Source organism: Acinonyx jubatus, chromosome E1 (genome assembly GCF_027475565.1).
Source record: "Acinonyx jubatus isolate Ajub_Pintada_27869175 chromosome E1, VMU_Ajub_asm_v1.0, whole genome shotgun sequence".
NCBI lineage: Eukaryota > Metazoa > Chordata > Mammalia > Carnivora > Felidae > Acinonyx > Acinonyx jubatus.
Genome location: NC_069397.1, coordinates 144740 through 165948, shown reverse-complemented (window position 1 = coordinate 165948; position 21209 = coordinate 144740). Strand labels below are relative to the sequence as shown.

The following is a 21209-nucleotide window of genomic DNA, read 5'->3' as shown; positions in this document are numbered from 1 at the left end:
GCTGACAGTGCAGAGCCTGCTTGGGATTCTCTCTCTCCCTCCTCTCTCTCTTTCCTTCCCCACTCACGTGCACTCACTCTCTCTCAAAAAGGAATAAATAAACATTAAAAAAAAAAAAGAAAGTGGGGCGCCTGGGTGGCTCAGTCGGTTGAGCGTCCGACTTCGGCTCAGGTCATGATCTCACGGTTCGTGGGTTCGAGCCCCGTGTTGGGCTCTGTCCAGCTTGGAGCCTGGGGCCTGCTTCGGATTCTGTGTCTCCCTCTCTCTCTGCCCCTCCCCCGCTCACGCTCTGTGTCTCTCTGTGTCAAAAATAAATAAACATTAAAAACAATTTTTTTTTAAAAAGAAAGTATCTTCTTGACTTATGTTAAGAAGAGAACATTTTTTGTGCCTGTTACAGAACCTACCCCGAGTCCTTAATCTTTTCCCCCTTCTTGCCATGAATGCCCATGTTTGCTTCTCACACAGAGTACTCCCGTGTTGCCAGCTTGCCGGCTGTATTACAGATTAACTAGGGGAAAGTTTTAGGAGTGTTAACCTGAAAAAGACTGCCTTTTTCTCCTTTGGTTATTTAATTCCTGAAAAGGGAGTACGATTCAAATGTCTAGTTTTTAAAAAGAGGTGGCACAGAGTTGTGCGTCTTTAGCCTGAAATGCTTTCCTGGAAGGAACTTTTAAGGAACAGGAAGAAATGACAGAGGCTGAAGTTTTCCTTTTTCGGAGCTCCAGGGTCTGAAAGCTCCCTGCCTCTTACCCTTCGGTTGTTGAAAGGGAACTAAACCGCAGGCTGGTCGTATGTATATTAGCCAGACCTTGGGAGAGAAAACCGAACCTCCCTCTCCTTTGGATCTTTCTAGAAGCAAACAGTGGCTGTTGTATCTTTCCTTATTCCTGACCTGCTCATCTAAGACACCTTGGGTTTGTGTCTCATTCTTCACATGTGCCGGCTATCTAGAGAAGCAAACTTTCTCTTCAGTGCCCAGATTACGTTTGGAGGCTGAGGAGTGGGGAGGAAATCACCACCAGCTGCTTCACGTGCTTAGAGACGCAGGTGCTACACCCGCTCCCTGGTTGTCACTTGACAGGTCGCACATGCAAGTTAATGCCACTCAGACCCTTGAGGAGCTTAGAAGTAGGACGGTGTTTTGTGATCACCCTTGTGCTTACAGGGCTGGTTGCTCACCTGGTGACCTTGGAGAGGAAGACCCTGTTGGCTGGTTTGAGCTCGAAGAGGAATGGGACGAAGCAGACGTGAAGCTGCAACAGTGCAGAGTCGCCCAAGTAAGCAGTCGCGAGTCGTGGCCTTCGCACGTGTGCCCGCCCCCTCCTTTCACCGCGTCCGTGTTGACGGAGGGGTTGGCGCGTGCCCGCCCCTGAGCCAGCTGTGCCTGGGACCGATGGGCGACACTACAATGGTGGGACTTTCGGGGGCTGTGCCCAGAGGAACAGCGTCCCGCCCCGCCCCGCCTGGAGGTCACCAGGGAAGGCTTCCCAGGAGAGGCGGTGTGCCTCCAGGTGTGGAGAGCCAATCACGTCATCGCCTGGGGCCAGGCTGGCACGTGTGGGGAAGGGGCGCGCAGCTGGGCGAGCGGAAGGTGTGCTGTGCCCGCGGTGCGGGAGACACGACGACTGTCCACTTCGTTTTCTTAACTAAAGCTTCGTGTAAGTCTTAGTGAGAAGCTTCAGTGAGAGGAATGAGAACTGTCTGTAGGGCCTGTACGCGCTGGGTAGACATTTATGCATTTGAGTCGTGGAGTCTGGATGGCTCTTGGCAGAAGAGCTTCCACGGTAAGAGGCCGATGTTGCATAGGAGGTGAGCTTGCGGGTGGCTTTGGCTTTGCGCGGACAAGGCTGCATCCCGGGCTGTGGGTTGTCTGTGTTAGTTGGGGGCTTTGAGAGGATTCCTTAGGGCATTTGTTGTTGACTCTTGTCACCACATACCCGATCTCTCTTTCAAAATAACTGGGCCACAGAGCACACGTACTTCCCGGATTCATCCCGTCTTACCCTGTGTTTGCCCTGATGAGAGGGGGTCCTGCCATTTCCCTTCCTGTGATCCTTCCCCAAACCTGACTTGGTTCGGCACTCGTATTGTCTTTCTTCTGTTTCTGTGGATGTTGGACTTCTGTTTTGTGCCTTGTGCTAGGCAGAGTGGGACCTAGTAGGTTGTCAACGTCACCCCTTCCATTTGTGTTCCAGCTGCTGAGTCCTCCCCCTTCAATCTGTCTTTCCTTTCTAGTATTTGATGGTGAAGTTCCTCTGCACCCGCCAGGAGTCGGCAGAGCGCTTGGGAGTGCAAGGCCTCAGCATCAGTGGGCATCTCCGGCCGGCGAGAACCGGGGCAGAGCAGCACGTCGTCTGCACCCGCTGCGTAAAGGACACGGAGGACAGTGTCTGCGGGGCCACCCTGCTGCTCAGGACCCTTCAGTTCATTCAGCAGCTCGCCCATGACCTGGTAGAGTTTTCTCAATTGTTAGATCTCATTCCTTTGGGAAAATCAATGGTGACGTTGAGGGAAATGAGCAACCGGTGAAACCTGACCCTGCTGAAGCGTGCAGAGTGAGCGTGTGCGGCCGGCATTGTGCTGCCTGGATGACCCCGGAAGAGCCGGGGAGTGAGGTGCTGGGCGTTGGTGGTGGTAGACTAGGGAGACACGGCAGGTTTATGGGGTTTACGTCTTCCTTAAGTCCTGGGAGAATTATATCTGAAGTACAGGTGAATTCTGCTTATTCCCTAAAAGTACCAAAATGTCCAGATGTGAAATCATTTGTGTTTTCGATACTGACTTGTACACTCACTAATAAAAACACAGAGACCGCCCACTCCAGGGAAGATTCTAGCCGCCACCCCCATAGAGGTGGTGACTTAGCTCAGGGATCGGCGGGAGCAGCCGCGTCCGCTCTTGGCCTCCGTTCTGCCTCAGCACGTTTGGAGGCTGTACCTCAGTTGATCTGTGTTTGTTTGGTCTTTGTTACTCAAGCTGTCCTGTCACAGCAGGAAATAGCAAAGGAGAGGGGCTGCTTCGGAGCAGCGGGAGTGTTAGCGCACAGCTCCCCTTCGGGCCTACGTGCAGGCAGGCGCGGGTCTGAAAGGGTGCTCCTGGGGAGGGCTCTTCACCATGTAGAGACTCACTTATGTTCGTGTCTGGTGTTTGTGGACCTGGACTCTGGTTGGGGGCCGGTGGGGGTGGGGCGTGCGCGCATACATTACGCAGACGTGTGCTTTCATACGCAGACACACACGCAGCACATATGTATTGTAGAAAGTTTCACACCAAAAGTCGTTGTTCACGCACTTTTTAGTTGTTAAGAGTGAGCATCAGTTACATGGGACTTTTACACATGTGAGCCACCTCCTTCTTTCAGATCAAGGAGGAAATGAGCCATTACGGTATTTCTCTAAATGCATTTCTCCATTTTATTTGTAACTTATTTTTTATAATTTTTTAGGTGCAGCAGAAGGAAAGTGGCTTAAAATACAAATCTTTTCTGGACTTCACGGGTCTTGATTTGCAGATCTTCTGGAATTTTTACAGTAGATTAAAGCAAAAGTAGGTCAGAATTTGTTATAAGGTGATAATCATATAAACAAAACTGAAAACACTAAGTTTTGCATTCTAAATAGACCAGTTTTTCTTCCAAGATTTTTTGACTTCTCACAAGTTTATTTATTTATTTTTTGCACATTTGTTTATTTTTGGGAGAACACAAGCGGGGGAGCGGCGGGGGGGACACAGGGTTCGAAGCAGGCTCTGGACTGTCAGCGCAGAGCCCGATGTGGGGCTTGAACTCATGAACCGTGAGATCATAACCTGAGCCAAAGTCGGACACTTAACCCACTGAGCCACCCAGGTGCCCGACTGCTCACTAGTTTATATTCTCACTTGAAATATTGGTTATTGTTAAAGATAACACCTCCTGTTTCTATACCATGCTTTGGGCAGTGTTTCTGCACACATTTTGACATCAGACCCTTACTCCGGCCTGGTGGGGTGAGCAGCTAGAGTATTGTGGGGGAACCGTGACTGTGCAGGGGAGACGGGGGCTCCCAAGTGCCCACTTGCCCCCCAGGGGCTGTGTTTTCAGCCGCTTCCTGGTACAGCATTGATTCTCTTCTGCCTCTCTTTCTCCCGCCGGCACTGTTTTTACTGTGCCCCATGGGTCTGGGGAGGCCTTTGGAGACAGCTGTTGGCTTTGGAGGGTAAAAACAACCTCCCGTTTTGCTCTCTGATACTCTGTCTCTCTGTAGTCCGAGGGAAGAATGCATCTGTGCCCAAACCCTGCTTCTGCGCCTCCTGCAGAGCTGTTTCTCCGTGCTGCGGAGCGACGGGCCGGCCGCCTCTCAGGACGCAAAGGCTCCCCGGCAGAGCCCTGAAGGGGCGGGGGCTGCCAAGGAGCTCCACACGCACTTGTGTGACGGTAGGGAGTGTGCTCGTCTTTAACGGGAGGGACCCTGTGCTGGCACAGCCTCCCACTATAGGAACAGGGTCCTGTGGTCATGCAGGCTCAGGAGAGGGATCAGTGTTTTAGAAAAGGACAGTTTCCTCGGGTCCTATGTTGAGCTCAGGATTTATTCTCTGGTCGGTGGTTTCCTCCTGGTTTCTGACATATAGGGGTGTGACACTGAGAGTGATCACTATCATACTATTCAGTCTTTAGTGAAGACACTGGCCTGAGGGAGAGTGGTGACAAACTGAGGCTAAAACCCAGGTGGCCATGAGAAATTACTTCTAAGGCTTTGCCGAGTTGTGTCTCAAAAGGACCCGGAGATAACGAAATAGAAACTGGTGCATGTAGTCTTTATTTGAGTTCATGTAACGTCCTCACACTGCCTCGCCTGGGCAGAGGTGCTGAGCACACAGTGGGGAGCAGGGAGTTTACAGGCTGGTTAAAGCAGACGTACGTGTTGTGAGTGAACAGAGAGGACGTGTTAGAGCTGATTCCTTGTTCATTTTCATCAGTGGTGGATAGGCTGGATGGAGACTCTGTGCCCATGGAAACATTAAAACAAGAAGTCAAGAACACCCTTCTTAATGGGGCTGCCATCTTCTTTCCCGATCGACAGACCCGACGGGACCACCTCTTTGCCATGATGGTGAGCATTCACTCAAACGTTCGGGTGAAATTGACTAGTCTTTGTTTCCTCTGAATACCTCCCCAGTTTCAGTCTTCCAGGTGTGTGTTTAACACTCACTGTCTGCAGCGTTGTGTGTGGGACATGAACGTCTAAGGACAGAGCTCCATCCTCAAGGTGGGGACGGCGGATAATTCCAGCTCTAGTGCCTGGCCTGTTGTGTTACAAAGAGGAAGGAGCCTAGTTCCTTCATCTTCCTGATTTGCTTACAGCCAAGCATTCTTTTCAACAGTCTAACTTTTTATGATGGGAAAATCTGAAACAAATACAGAACTAGACTAAATATAATACCTCCTACCCTGTATGTACCCATCACCTCGATTCAACAGTTGTAAACTCGGACTAATCTTGTTTCCTTTGTGATCTGCCTTATCTGCTCTCCCTGCCCTTCCTCCAGTATTATTTCAAAGGAAATCCCTGACCCATTCGTCAATACTTCAGCTTATATCTGTAATGAAATAGAATCTTCCCAGACCCCTTCTCCTTGTCACTCACACATTAGTAGTGGGGAGTGAAAAGTGCTTTTCATGTTGATAAAAGTTATGTTACCAAGTGGAATATCCTGTACAAAGATCCAGATTTTTAATTCTGAAGGCAGTATTTCTGTGTGAAAATGAGTATGAGTCATGAAAAAAAGATGTGAATGATGATGTGAGACAGAACAGAAATTTCTCTAAGCCACACCAAAGACCTCTAGGTCAGGAAACTCCAGGGTTTCCAGTATTCCAGAGATGGCAAAATACGGGGAGACATGAATAAAGACTATGTAAGAAAGCAGATTTATAGGCCAATCTTACTTGTAAACAAAGTTAGAAAAATCCTAGCAAAGTGTTAGTGAATCAGTCCAATAAAATATCAACAAAACCCCGACTGAGTTGGATTTACCCTAGGAATGGAAGGGTGGTTTAACGTTACAAAATTAATAAATGAAATCAGAGGAAAAAGTTATATCAGCAAGTACAGAAAACAGCTTTAAAAAAGATTAAATTCTGATGATGATGAAAACCACAAAAGCGTTAGCAAACTCAAAACAGAAAGGAGCTCCCTCAGTCTGGGGGAGGGTATATATCCCAAACCTTTCATACATAATAGGCTGAATGGTGGGTCACTGGAGGTATCGCTTTCAGAATGAGGAGCAGGCCAAGGATGCTTACTGGTCACTGCTTCTCTGTGATGTCGCATTAGAGGGCCTGGCCAGTGTGGCAGGACAAGGGAAAGAAATTTTAAACTACCATAGTAATTGGAAAAATAAAACAAATAATTACTTACAGGTGATATGGTTATAGGTTATTTTTTACTGTCTGTGAGGACAAGCACCTGCTGGTAAAGTTACTGGTAGGAATTTAATGGGGAAAACCAGATACAGAATTTCAGAAAGCATTTCTCAACGCAGCAGTGAATTAGCAGGTGTAGTGAGGTGCTCTGTGGGATGCAGGTAAAGACAGGAGGAACAGCAGAAGCATCACGTGTGGTCCCCGACACCAGAGGCCCGCCCTGCCACGAGGAAAAAGTGGCCGCACGTGCGTCACGTGTTTCGAGGAGACTCGTGTTGGGGCCAGGTGGTTGTGGATGGTTTCAGAGAGGAGGAAGGGTCTTGGGTTGTTTGCAGCTCTCTGCGGAATTCGCACATCACCTGGAGGATCCGTGTTCACGCCGAGTCATAGCCTCTGACAGCATCCGCCGGCCTGACCTGCTGGACTGTGGCGGGACTGTGTCCTGCTTGATTCCTAGAAGCATTTGCCAGGCAGCTGTGCAGTGATGGTTTTTGCTAGCTTGTGTACCACACGTCAAACTAGAGGACATATGACCTCTTGAATGACATTGCTGTCCGTGAGCAGAGGAGCTCTGTCACTTTCCCTCTGCCCGCCCCTTCTGACAGCACTGGCTGAGGGCTCTCTGTTCCCTCCTCATGCTCATGGATTGAACAGCGTCTCTTGTCTCTCCCACCCTCCTTTGCCCAGCTGCACCCTCCGTCTTAAATCCTCTGGATATCCCCTTCAGTGCCTCACATAATGGTAGACGTTGAGTACGTTCACGGAATGAAGAAAGTGCCCCTAAAGTAGCCCAGCAGCCCCATCAGCAGATGTGATTCCTGGAACTGTCACTGTAGCCTGTTTGGCTTGTATAGAGAAAGCTTAGATCCTGGTAAAAACAAACAAAATTCACAAGAGATGCCCTGTGTCCCTGCCTTTCCTCTCACAGTGTTGTGCCCAGGGATGGAAAATGTATCTTCCTAAACATTTGTATCAAGATGTCCTGCAGAAGAGCTTGAAAATGTTAACTTTAGCAGTGGACAAAAGCCAACCTGCCATCTTTCGTTTGCGCAGGTGGTCTTGCTCCCGCCGAGCACCAGGCCACTCTCAGTTGGGTGCCGTGAAGTGTATGCCCCACACCTACAAACCGTGGGCAGTGGCACTTCCTGGTGCTCCAGTCTCTGGAATGTTGTGGAACAGGTTCCCTGACTGTCCGCTCTCTGGTCTTCCAGATGAGGGTCACCGGGCAGGTTGTCTGACTGTGTGCTCTCTTTTTTTTTTCTAGAAGAATGTCACCGAGCAAGAGCACAGGCAGTCTCTGCAGCTCACCTTCCGGTCACTGTGCACGTATTTTAGGTATGTTTGCAATTCCTTTCAGTTGTCTGATGTTCCAAACGTTTGCCATTTTCTTTAGCCGTCCCCTTACTCTGCTAAGCTGGGTTTCTAGAGTGAGACACCACAGGTCACCGGAGGGACAAAAACAGTGGTGGGATGATAATCTTGTGAACAGCTTACTCCACGTCTCCGTCCTTGTGAGACTGTTTAGAACAGAACCCGCTGAGGCTCTCTGTAAGCACTTCAGTTTCTAAGTGATTTTTGAAGACAGAAACAAGCCAAAGGAGTTTGGGGTCCTGTGGTCAAGTCTGAGAAGCCAGCAGCACAGAATGGTGGTTGAGCAGAGGAAGTGTGGGGAGGGCAGGACCTGGGCCTGGGCTGCGCTCCCGGAGGCGTGGGCTCTCGAAGGTGGGAGGGAGCTAATGGCCACAGCTCCTGCCTGCAAGTCATGTCACGTCTGCTGTGGACGGCAAACGTGTGTTCAGATTCGAGTATCAGGTGGTGGAAGAATCTGGGAGGCCATGTGGGGACATTTGAAGACACGGATGTTTGGCTGTGGTTGTCCGGTTGGCCGTTGTGAGATTAGCTGTATTTCCTGCTGGTCATCAAGGTGATTTACGCATCAGATTCACTTCTCAGAATCTCTTCTAAGGACGTGAGGATTTTCGGGCCTGTGCTTCTTAAGGACATGGCGATAGACCGTGCCACAGGCCCAGCTGGGACGGGGCCCTTTTTCTGACCCAGACTGCTCACGTCCCATAGAACTGACACTGAAATCTTGCTAGGTTTCTTTTTAGAAACTTGTAAGACAAATGCCTGAAAATGCCCTTTCTGAAACAAGGTGCCATGACCGATTTGTGTCCTTTCAGTGATAAGGATCCAGGTGGCCTTCTGCTCTTGCCCGAGAAGGGTGACGTGGCCAGCATGAACAGCAGTGACGTGCTGGCGGTCATGAGCGTCCTCCTGTCCGTCGCTGCTCGAGAGGTAACTAGTGGCCGCTGTGCTTCCTTCCCCCGTGCCAGGAGGTGCCCATGGTCCAGTGATGGTGGCGCCGCCTCCATCAGCCTCAGTCACAGTGTGCACGTGGCCTGTCCCTGTGGCCGTTATAGATGCGCACAAACGTTGGCCAGCCTGCCTTGGCTCCTGATCACCTGCCAGGGAGGGACCCTTGCCTGTCCCCTGGTCGTCAGCAAGCAGTACATGTGGGGAAAAGTCGTTAAGACTTTCTCTGAGAAAGAGGAAGGGGTTTGGCGGTGTCCCCTCTGGTGCACTTCCGAGAGCCCAGCGCTTAGTGTGTACCTGTTGTGTGGGTTCTGTGGAACTTTAGCTTTTTTTTTTTTTTCCCCCTTTAATTTAAGATTACTTAGCCAACTCATAGGCTAATTAAGTCTGAAAAAGTAGACTCTTTTCCTCTGCTAAGGATATTTTTAAATTTTTACTTTATTTTTTTGAACACAAAGGATTCTGTTTTTCAAGATGTAGTCTGTGTGTCCACTTGGTCAGCTTCACCTGGTGAATTTGATCAGAAATTTGGGTTTCTTTTTTTTTTTTTTTTTTTTTTTAATTTTTTTTTTCAACGTTTATTTATTTTTGGGACAGAGAGAGACAGAGCATGAACGGGGGAGGAGCAGAGAGAGAGGGAGACACAGAATCGGAAACAGGCTCCAGGCTCTGAGCCATCAGCCCAGAGCCTGATGCGGGGCTCGAACTCACGGACCGCGAGATCGTGACCTGGCTGAAGTCGGATGCTTAACCGACTGCGCCACCCAGGCGCCCCAGAAATTTGGGTTTCTAGGCCCCACTGCAGGCTCCTGGTTTAGAGCCTCTCGGGACAGGATTCAGGATCTGCATTAGATGAGGCACCGCTGGGACTCTGACGGGACCGACCCCTGTGACTGGGGGACCAAGAATTGCTCTCTGGACTAAACATGGACCAGGGCAGCTGTGACCATGGGACAGGCCAGACCGCATCCTTGGGACATTTAATGACGGCGACCTCACGATAACTTGTTTTTTGTGGCTGAACTTTAGTGTCTTTGAGTCTCCTACGTGTTTTTTTTGTTGGTGCTTTCCTGTTTCCGTGTTGCTGCCTGAGCCACACTTTCATTCATTCCCGGCTGCTTTGCTCTTAGGGAGAGAGCTTGGGCTGTGCTGGGTTGTCACTTGCCAGGGTCGCCCTGCGGCAGGCCACGGTGCTGACCTAGGATTACTTGGAGTCCAGGGATGTTGGTCTCCCGCAGCGATGCCCATGTTCTTTACGGCAACGTGCTGACCACCCAAGCCTTACCTGTTCTCGGTCAGCACTCTGCCCATACTGTCACGTGAATGTTACGTTTGGCTGCTTTCTGCCTTCTATCTCATTTCCAGACTCTTTGGCCCCTCTCTTGAGTCTCCCTTAAAGGTCCTCCTGCAGCCTCCACCTGCTGCTCGTCCGTGTTTGCTGTGTCTGTTAGCCTCCCTCGTGCTCATCTGTCTTTCTTTCCACCACATCCACATTCGTGCGTGTGCTAAAGGCCACTGACGAGATGGGCAGAGGCCAGTATTTGAAGAAGAGAATAATCATGGATAGACTTAGAACATGCTGACTTTGTGGCTCTGGCAGGACTTGAGGTGGCAAGAGCTCCTAGACACTCAGGAGCTGAGTCAGTGCTGAAAATTCCGTAGCCGTTGACCAAGAGCTGAGAGTCGAAGCCGTGACTGCGGTGCCCGCCTGCCCCCCACCCTCACCCTGCCCACCTGTGGGCGTCTTGAGGAGCATCTCACTAGAAAGGCAGCCAGGAGAGGAGGAAGGAGTGTCAGGAAGAGATCCTGGGAGACAGAAGCCCAGGGAAGAGGGAGTTTCAAGGACAGTGGTCAGGAGAGCCACTGACGTTAAGGTTGAGTGATAAGGTTTTGTTCCCTAGGTGGTGGCTGATGCCTCCTGGGGAAAGGCAACTTTGGAAAACGGAACTCACCTACAAAAGAGGACCTACCGACAGGCAGTTTAAAGACCACCTGTCCATTTTAAGAACTAAACAGTCCGGGTAGTTTTGAAATCTCCCTGCCCACCCACATGCCTGTCTATGGCTCACCATCCTCCTTCCTCGCCAGGCAACCACCCTTCTGAAGTTTATATTGATCATTTCCTGGGTTTTCTTTCTAGCTTTTCAAACACAGCAGCTTTGTTTTACCTGGCGTCAGCCATTAACGGAGTCACATGGCGTACGCACAGTCTTCTGGGACATGCTGTTTTCCCTCAACGGCGTTTTTGAGACTCAGCTGTGATTTATTTATCCATTTTACTTTGCAGGGGTAATCGGGTTGTTTCCAGATTGGGGCAGTAACACGGAAATTGTGAAAGGAACACATCTTGGGGTTCTTTTGCACATGAATTTATCCCTAGAGGTGATAAATCCCTAGAGGCTCTGTCTTCAGAGAGCCTCTGGAGAATAAAGTAGCTGGTTAGAGAGCAGTGGAGGGTGAGGAATTATTTTTAAGGTGGGAGAGGTGCGGGTGAGGGGTCAGGGAAGGAGCCAGAGGGAAAGGGGGTTTGCAGATGTCAGAAGAGGTGACTGGTGGAATGCGTCTTGTAAGGGGCTGAGGGGAGGGCACATGCAGTGAAAACCACCTGGAAAGCCGGAGGGCGAGAGAGGACCTTTCATAATGCCGTTTTTCGTGTTCAGTTTCGAAAAGCTGAAAGCTCTTTCTTAGCTATTCCCCATTTCCCTAGAATTTTTTGCCAGTGATGCCTGTTCTCCGAGAACGCCCATGCGTGTGTTCTGTGAAGACTTGGCTGTAAACATTGTATCTGTTTCCTCCCTCCTAGTGTGAGCTGTTGGTGCTCAGTGGGGCCCAAGGGGAGGCCGGCTCTGTGCTCTTCTCCCTGTTCTGGGCGGTCCAAGGCAGCCTGCTGTCCTGGTGCTACCTGCAGCTGAAGAGCACGCACTCCGGAGCCCGACAGCTCGCCGCGGACCTCCTCGACCAGTGTGAGTGTCGGTGCTGGACACACGAAGCCATGGGAAGAGAGAGGTGTCTGGGTTTTGACTGTCCTCTTTAGTGCCTCACGCATGGAGTACGCGTATGGTTTTCTCTTCTTTGTTACAGGTTATATCTGTCTCTGGGTTGTTTTTTTCTTCTTAAAATAGAAAACTCTGGCATGTCTTTTGGCCCAGAATTTTCTGCTGAATGTGATGGTATGCCTAAGTGGGTTAAAAAAAAATTTTTTTTTAATGTTTATTCATTTTTGAGAGAGACAGAGACAGAGCATGAATGGTGGGGGGAGGGGGGTGTGGAGGGCAGAGAGAGAGGGAGACACAGAATCTGAAGCAGGCTCCAGCTCCAAGATGTCAGCACAGAGCTGGATGCGGGACTCAAACCCATGAACTGCGAGATCATGACCCGAGCTAAATTCGGATGCTCAACCGAGTGAGCCACCCAGGCGCCCTGCCTACGTGCTTTTTGTTGCGGGATCAGATCATTTCACAGCCTAAACATTGCTCCTGGATGTGCAGCACTCTTCAATAGAGTCTGTCATGTCCATTTTAATCAAGTTATCCAAAAAAGAAAATCCTGAATTTTTAAAATCTAAGGTATATGTGAGCCCTGCTGTGGTCTTTGCAGATACCGAAAATCCTCATACTCATGTCCTATAAACTCACAGAGAATTAATTACATGACAGCCAACAGGTTCTGAGAACTGCGGGTGTGGAAAATTTGGCTCTCTTACATTTGGTCTCAGCATTGTGACAAAACTGCTGATGGAGTAGAGTCCTGGGGACACCGAGCAAAGGGAGAGGCAGCCGGGCGGCCGGGTCGGTCAGCCAGTAACCCTTCACTCACACAGGTGCTGTCTCCACCTTGTCAAAAAGTAGTAAAGACAAAAAAAAAAAAAAAAATTAACTCACTTTAAAAGTGATCTTTCTTGAGATTGGCACTGCTTTTCCTTCCCAGAGGGAAACATAGTGGTCTCGTGGTCTTTCTGACATGGAATCCCCCTACAGCGTCTGTGACCCTTTCCAGCTCTGTCCTTGAAGACGACCAAGCAAGTGACGTTTCTACCGTGTATAATATTAATTACTGTCTTTATGTTTTGGTAGATGTGGCACAGTTTCTGGCGAGCTTGAGAGTGATTTTGGAATCCCTTTTGTCACAGTATAGTGGAAAGACCCTTGTAGAGAAATTGTGTAATTCGGTGTTTTCGATGGCAGCTCGTCAACTGGTAAGACATGGTGACGGCCTTTGTGAAGCAGGAGGGGTTGGTGGCCCGCAGCCCTGGTGGCCCGGAGTCTGAGGCAGGCGCCCAGTGCTTTGTTAATCTTCCTTTTAGGTCATCTTTCTCCTGGACTTCTGCACTCTGGACATTTCGCACTGTGTGCTCCTGAGAGAGTTCAGCACGCTCCCGGAACTGTTGAAGCAGCTGTGCAGTGACCCTGAAGGAGGGCCAAATACGGTAATTCGAGTGGGCATTTGAGCCCCTCCGCGTCCCCTCTCGAGAGTGATATGATGCTGCTGAACGAAACCTACATCATGCACATCTACATGAACAGACTGCCTCTGGGAGAACCCCGCCCCGAGTTCTCTTGCTGGTTTGCTAACAAGGATAAAGGGTGGCCCCAGTTGGTCTGGCCTGATCAGCGTCCGAAAGGAAGCTATACGTAGGTCAATTTCCTTTCCTAGCCCATGAACTTACATAAAAGCCATGTAAGTAAAAACCAGATTGAAGTCTAGAAGAGAGAACGTATGTCGAAAGGCAAATTCGAAGGTTGGGTATTTAAAAGAATTTTCTTCCTCCTTAACCTTACAGGACACAAAGATTTTTCACTATCTTCTTTGAGTCTCATAACAACTCTGTGGAAATAGAAAGGGCATGTATCATAAAGCCTACTTTCAAGGTGAAAAGGCAAAGACGAAAACACAGGGAGGGAGAAGAGGAGATGAGCTCAGGTTTGCCAAGGTCCCAAATTCGGTGTTTTTTTCCCACTGGAAATTCAAGTGGGTAGTGAGTGGTCTCCAGGAAACAGCTCTGCCCCAGCCAGAAAACAGAAGCTAATCACGGAAGCACTGTAGTGCCCTAAAAACCACACTGCTCAGGGGGAGACGCGTGGTGACCGGGGTGCGCAGATGGAACATCGGGATACTTTGAGTCCGTGCGGCAGCTTGTGTCGGCTGTCCAGGCCGTCTGCCCGGGTGCTAACGCGGAAGCCCCATTGCCTGCGTGTCTGGACACGAAGTGATGGACGCTCTCTTGCTTGCTTGTTCGTTTGTGCAGCTCGATGTGGAGCCTTGGCCACAGGAGCGTCCGGTGGTGTTACACACGTGGACGAAGGAGTCTGCACACAACTATGAGAACAACTGCCACGAGGTGTCCGTCTTTGTTAGCCCGGGCGCAACCTGTTTTGAGGTGGAATTTGATGAGCGGTGTGAGACTGAGAAGCGGTAAGACGCTCATGCTTCCCCCTAGCGGAAACGCTTAACATGAGCGAGGGCAGGTAACAGCGATTCTGCCTTCACAGGTACGATTATCTGGAATTTACCGACGCTAGAGGTGGAAAGACACGCTATGACACCAAAGTCGGCACTGACAAGTGGCCCAAGGTGAGTGGTGCTCCCAGGAGGAGGTGGCATGTGCCCTTCTGCACCGAGCCTCCACCGTTGGCAGCCCGTGGGGGGAAGGGCGGCTGGGTGTTGAAGGGAAGTGTTGGTCACGCTCTCGTAAAAGGGAGGGCTGGTGTCAGAGTTCACAAACGACAGCCGGTCGTCTGTTTTGTAGATAAAGGTATCTCGGAACGTGGCCTCGCCCCCGTTGGTTCATGTGTCGTTTCTAGCCGCTTTGGTGCTGCAGTGTAGAGTTGAGTGGTCGCGGCAGAGACCACACGGCCCCAGAGGTCTAATAATTTACTGTCTGGCTCTTCACAGGAAACTTGCCAATCCCTGGTGTGTGTCACATTGTCCGGTGTGAACGGGGAGTTGGGATCCTCAGCGTGCAAGGGCCAGTGGGTCCCGGAAGGCCCGGAGCATGTGGGGAGAGCCAGGAGGGCCCCACCGCGGTGGGGCCCGCACGACCTCTGGCGCGGGGTTTCCTCTCCGCTGTCGGTGGTCTTGGCAGGGAGCAGAGGGACGCACAAGCACCGTTTCTGGCCGAGATGGGCGTCCGGGGTTTAGAGAGCCTCACTAGGTGCAGGGGTGAATTTTCCGTTCCAGTCGTTGCGTTGGTCGTTTCTCCTTCATCACCTCGGTGGGCGTGGCAAGATAGAATGGCGAGAATACAGACTGGCTTTGGACTTAGATTTTTGAGTCTTGGAGAACGTGCTTGGTACTGAAGTGGCGCTTTCTCGTGGCTTCTGTGTTTCTCTCTAGAAAGTGACCTTTAAGGCCGGCCCGCGGCTCCAGTTCCTCTTTCACTCTGACAGCAGTAACAATGAGTGGGGCTACAAGTTCACAGTCACGGCCTACGGTCTGCCCGACGTGGCCGTGTCGTGGGCGTCGGATTTACAACTGCTTGTTTCCCGGCTGCTGGGACGCCTCGCTGCCCAGTGCATGGCGCTCAAGTCTACGCACAGTGAGTCCGTGGGGGAGGGCCAGGTGGTGCCCTGTCACAGGGCCCTCTAGACCAAACCGGAGTAAACCCAGTGTCCACTGGGTGTTATTTCCGTAGTTTCTTGACGTGGACTTTGGAGCCTGTCACAGAGGGCACATGGGGCACGGGGCAGGTGTTCAGCAGCATTGCTGTTGTTTTTTTCGTTCTTGTTAGTGAAGTCTGGAAGCCAGAAATAGAATAAGCTCTATATCCTTTAACCACATGAGTGTTTTTGTTAAATATGGGAATGTGGATTTTGCTGTAAGGTGATTTTTCAGCTTAGTTATTACTAAATGCATCTAAGAAACAATAATTATAGAATAAAACTTCCTCATGTATTTCATTTCTATTTCACTTTTTGAGGCTTTCCAATTGTAAAAGTAGAATGTCATAGAAATTGCATAATGGGAAAATCAAGGAGAAAAGCCATTCCCAGTGGGGAAAAGTATTAACATTTTAATATATCTCCACCCAGTCTTTTTTTTACATCTGCTCATAAGCACACAAGGGTGCGTATTTAATTCTCATTTTTTTTGCAAACCAAAGCTTACACCTTGTGAGCATTTCCCTTGTCACTAAACACCTGTGCCCGGGCTCCAGCAATGCCCCGGAGCTGAGGCTGTGGCACAGGATGGGTTCGCGGTGGGGAGGGGTGTTTATCAAGTGCCGCAGTCATGTCGTGGTAACTGCGTGGATCCCTTGCTCATCTTCGAGCACCCAGTGATTAAAACCTCCTTTTGGGCAGTTGACAGACTCTCGGTGTCGCCGGGAGAACAGAGCTCTCACGAGCCTTCTTCTCTTCCCAGAGTTAGGGGGCGACGTGGCCGTGCCCCCAGCAAAAATGGCGGCGGTCCTGAACTCCCCGCTGTGGAAACCGGTCTTCCGGCATCAGCTGTGTCTGGAGCTGGGATTAGCAGCCAGCTGGCCCACTAGCCCGCGCCAGGATAGTAAGGAGGTATTTACTGCCCTGGCGTCTTTCTACCTGCAGTGGAGTCCGCTCGCTCACCGTCGCCGCTTTGAATCACGAATGCCTGTGTTTGCGTCCCCCCCACTCCCCCACCCCCCGCCAGCTGTTAGCCCCTGGAAGGCAGGGTCCACCCCTGGTTCACCTCGTGTCCACACTGCACGCTCGGTGGGTGGTGGGTGTTCTGACACGGCGAGGGAGTGACCCCAGCCGAGTGGCGTAGGTGCTCAGGAAGGCTCTCTTCGCGGAGCTGCTGAACCGGCCCGTTGAGTCCGCCGCTGGTGCCCACTGAGTCAGACGGAGTGAACGATTCGTGTTGCACTCTTGTCCGTGAACAGCGGTGCTCGTGGTATTTCGTCAACTAAACAAGTTTGCCTCTCGTCCCCCTTCCGTCGCCCTGCCCTCTGTCCCTGCACTACCTCTTGTCCCTCCCTCCCCCAAGTCACTCGGAGGTTAGCGGAGGGTCCAGGGCCTCTCCCCCGCCATCCTCTCTCTGTAGATGTGGCTTTTTAGCTGCGGCATCATCTTATCGTCCCTTGTCATCGCACTGCCGAGCACCAGTAATGGCTCCCAGTGCCCACAGGGTGAAGTCCGAGCTCCTCGGTATGACGGTCGAGGCTCTATCCCATCTCCTTTCACCTCGCCACTCTGCCCTTTTCACCCCCACCCACCGCCCAGCCCCGGGTGAGACTTAAGGCCAGGTCAGTCTCGCCGCTGACTCTTAACTCTGGCTCAGTCTTCAGGGTCTGGCCCAAAGCTCACTCCCTCCCAGAGGCTCTTCTTCGTGACATCAGCCGCCCCGAGGGCTCTGTCCGGTGGGCTCTCAGCACTGGGCATCCCTCCCTGGCATTTGGTGCTCGATAACCTTTTGCTCTGTGGTGGCGCTGGGGTTCACGCCCTCACCGTCTCCCTACGTTTACCCTGGTTTTCAACCCGTCTACCTGTGTGGTTTCCCCAGGGCACCCCGTGTTTTGTCCTTCTCCTCTGGCCTGGCAGGTGCTCGCCGAACCGTACCCCTCGAACGGCTGCGCTCACCAGGACCCGTTGTTGTTGTTGTTCCAGGTCACGTGCATCCCCGAGGATCCCTGCCGCCGTCTCCTTCTTGAGTTTGTACAGGCAGACCCTGCCCAGAGCTGCTGTGGGCCACTGTCAGAACTGTGCAAGGGACTCATACAGGCATGTAGAAAACAGGCCCCAAAGACAGATAGAGTTGCTGGTTCCACTATTGATCAAGCTGTGAACGCCACCTTTGCTGCTCTGGTGTGTCGTACTCCAGACTTATATGAGAAGCTGCAGAAATATGGTAACTTATACTACAGGGAATATTTCTCATCCGAAGGCCAGTTGCTAAGTTTTAAGAAAGCCTATCTTAAGTGAAAATTTTAAAATATTTTCAAATATGAACGTGTTTCTACCACCGTAGACTTCATCTCATTAAGTCCTACTCTGCCGGTCAAGAGATTCGTGACCAGTTTATAGTCAGTGGATTGTCATGCGTGGCAAGTGGCCTTGAGTTTCCTAATCGACAGGTCACTTCTTTCTCCACAAATCTCATGGAAAACTGCCAGCAAGTTTAATGGGAGGAAACCCTGACTTGGGTTTAGTCTCAGGCAAAACTGTAAACTGGGGGCCGGTGGCTCTGACCTTCCAAGAGATGCCGGTTACGCCCGGACCCGTTGAGGTCATTCAGTGTGCTGATAATCAGGGACGGGAGCGGAGGTGTCCGCTCGCACCTGCACACAGAGCTCCTGTAGCGTTGACCCTGCTCAGCCTCCTCTGTGGGCAGCATGCTCCTTGCCGTCGTGTGCACCTGTGTCCACTGTGCGTGCAGCCTGCGGCCTCATAATAATCTCTCTCCTCATCGTCTTTCAAGGGAAGAACATCTCACACTCTCCCTAAAGACGACATGGGGTGTCCCCGAGCACTTCTGTGGCGCAGATGAAACGAGCGGGGGTGGGTGGTTTCTCCCATCTGAACAGGTCATTGACGGCTGCTGTTACCACGATCACCGCGAGGGTCACTGCTGCCCTTTTTGCCCGGTTCTTTGGCGCTCACTTTGCAGAGTTTATTTCCTGATTTCTAAAACATCTCCATTAATCCCTCCTCCTTCAATTCTTAACTATTTCCTTTAAGAAGCTGCTCAAGTAAACAAAATCTACATGGAGGCACGAGTGATTTATGAAAACAGCCATCCCATGGAAGAGTGTATCTCTGCTAGGGGGTGGCGATGTGTCCTGTCAGGTCTTGAGGCAAAAATCCAGTGTATGTTTTCACAATCAAATTATAGTAAGAGAGCTGGACCATCTCAGTAGATGGACAAAAGCCTTGTGAGTTAACAGCTAGGAAGCAGGAACACCTGGCTGGTTTTGTCGGTAGAGCCTGCGACTCTTGACATCGAGGTCGTGAGTTCAAGCCCCACGTTGGGAGTGGGGTCTACTTAAAGTAACAATTAAAAAAAAAAACCAACAAACCCTGAGAAACAAAATTTTTGGCTGGTTGCCAGTTCCCTAGCTCTTTTTCAGATTGTGTTCAGATATCACATATCTTATTTCAGGAGAGAAGCACACAGTCTGATGTGGGAACTTGAAACACTTTGCCGAATATAGGCTGTTCCCAGGATACCTGCCACTCGGGCTTTGGAGGCACCGTTGGAGGCCCTCAGTTCCTCAGGGCTGTTCACAGGTCCTATGGGATGGGCTACTTTAAGGGTGGCCCTTGTCTAGATCACTTGGTCACCTTTGTGCAAAAGTTGGTCAATCTTTCGCACTAGAAACATATGGCAGGAGTCTTTCACCTAGACGGTAAACTACGTGAGGGCAGGGTCCAGGTCTGCGTTCATCAGCATTGTGTCCCCAGGGCCTGGTATAGAGCCCGGCACATCCTGCATGTTCAGAAAGTTGTCCTCACATCGTATGTCCGCTTGCCAGAAAGCATCATGCTGTTCTGACACATTCTCCTTGGGTTTTTACAAGACAAGAAAGAAGCAGGGCTCATAGGTCTTTCTTTTAAACAAACAACTTTTTTGTTATGTTTCTGATTATAAAAATAATATCCATGTAGGAACTTAAAAAGTACAGAAAAGCTTAAAATAACGATCAATTATAATCTCATCAGTTCAAGAACAAGTCTATTAACATATTTCTGCATATCTACCTGACCTTACGGTATATATGTACCTACGTGCACACTGTGTTTTAAATACGTATGTTCTTTATAAATAATTTTGTTTACACTGTTTCAAAGCTGACCTTTTTTTTTTAAATTTTTTTTTCAACGTTTTTTTTTTAATTTATTTTTGGGACAGAGCAAGACAGAGCATGAATGGGGGAGGGGCAGAGAGAGAGGGAGACACAGAATCGGAAACAGGCTCCAGGCTCCGAGCCATCAGCCCAGAGCCTGACGCGGGGCTCGAACTCACGGACCACGAGATCGTGACCTGGCTGAAGTCGGACGCTTAACCGACTGCGCCACCCAGCCTCCCCCAAAGCTGACCTTTTTTACTTAATTTATACCGTGAACCTTTTTCATGTCAATAATAATAATTATTATTTTTTAATAACTATTTTTTATCCACTTTTAATACTTTACTTTTAATATTTTTGATAATTTACTCTCATATTTTTACTTTAAATATTTTACCCTGTTTAATAGTGTGTCCGTTTCAGATGTTGTTCACTTGAAAAGGGTTAGTTTGAAGTAACACAGAGAACCCATTCCAGGTATTTGTGGCTTAACTGATCTTTATTACGCCCAAGTGTCTTCCTGCCCGCAATGTGTGTGCCTCAGGGAAAAGACTCTGTGTTAGTAGTGTTAGGAAGTTTAGAAACTGATTTGTGCATAAATTTGATTTGGTCGCATCATAAACTGATTTGGTCGCAGTAGTGAATTGAGCTAACTGAGCGCCCTCTCCTTATCTCCTCTCCCCAGTAAAAAGTGGGGGCCACACAGCCCTGAGCGAGGAGTTTGCACAGGTGTACTATTTGGCAGATGGGATTCGGATATGGATGGTAAGATTTTCCTTGCATGGGATCTTTATGTATTTTGAGTTTTTCCCACCATGGTTTCGTTGTCATTAAGGTGTAACAGCCCTCTTCTCAAGAGCATAACCTTAGGAATTTTTTAAAACTTAAGTTCAGTGACAACACGAAATGCTGTAAAATAATTTAGAACCCTTGAAATCGTAGTGTGGTGAGCGCGAAGGATGTTCAGAGGAAACAGGGTGCGTGTGGGGGGCTGTCACCCCAAAGGCCACTCTGCGGGACCTCATGGACCAGGTGGAAAAGCACTGTGGTAGATACGGGACAACCACGCAGGGCTTTCAGTGGGGGAAAGGCCACTGTCAAAGGGGGGCCCTTTCTGCATGGTAGAAAAGTGGTTCCGTAGTAACCGTTCGTTGGTGACAGCCATGAACTGGAGGAACAAAATGTGCACCGGTAGGAAGACGGACAGCGAGACCATGTGTTACCTGGCTGCCTCAGCCACGCTGCAGCGTGAGACGGTCACGTACGGCTATGCCGCAGTGAGAGTGAGGCGAGCCACTTGTGTCAGCTCACACACGGGTGACGAGCAGAAACCAGTCCGAGAGGGAGGTCTGAGTGCGCTCCACCTCACGTTAAGTTGACACGCAGCCCGGGTCTGTGGCGCATGGTGCAGATGCACAGGAATGGCGAACGCCGTGCTCGGGAGATCATTTTTCTCAGGCGTGGAGAGGAACCCTACATGTTATCATTGTTTATGTGTTCACAGTCGTCTTAAACGCTGTGTAGTGATTGGGAGGAATCCTGAAATCGTGGAGGAAGGGGTGGACAAGGAGACGGAGTGCAGGAGACTGACCGTGGTCCCTAGGTAAACGTGACAGCTGCTCCCAGGGATAGGATGGTCAGGCTCCGTGGCCGCTGTTGAGGGGTGCACAGTGGTGTGGCGTCCAGGACCGTTCCCGCGCTCCTGCCTTGGTGACTTGCTGGGCGCTG

The 21209-nt window shown here is 50.3% G+C and overlaps 1 protein-coding gene across 4 annotated transcripts in view; it reads left to right on the top strand.

The window, feature by feature from the left end:
* ZZEF1 (zinc finger ZZ-type and EF-hand domain containing 1) overlaps positions 1-21209 on the top strand; it is a 102831-nt gene that overhangs the window by 36519 nt on the left and 45103 nt on the right. For 2 of the 4 annotated variants that reach the window (XM_027047520.2, XM_027047518.2), the window contains exons 12-27: positions 1169-1280; positions 2239-2454; positions 3449-3549; positions 4248-4417; positions 4960-5093; positions 7674-7741; positions 8590-8704; positions 11526-11685; positions 12796-12917; positions 13026-13148; positions 13968-14134; positions 14212-14293; positions 15056-15257; positions 16082-16230; positions 17302-17542; positions 20167-20246. In XM_027047520.2, coding sequence (XP_026903321.1) covers positions 1169-1280; positions 2239-2454; positions 3449-3549; positions 4248-4417; positions 4960-5093; positions 7674-7741; positions 8590-8704; positions 11526-11685; positions 12796-12917; positions 13026-13148; positions 13968-14134; positions 14212-14293; positions 15056-15257; positions 16082-16230; positions 17302-17542; positions 20167-20246 — 2242 coding nt within the window. Of the gene's footprint in view, positions 1-1168; positions 1281-2238; positions 2455-3448; positions 3550-4247; positions 4418-4959; positions 5094-7670; positions 7742-8589; positions 8705-11525; positions 11686-12795; positions 12918-13025; positions 13149-13967; positions 14135-14211; positions 14294-15055; positions 15258-16081; positions 16231-17301; positions 17543-20166; positions 20247-21209 lie in introns of all 4 variants that reach the window. The other 2 variants (XM_027047519.2, XM_027047517.2) reach the window with 1 other exon arrangement.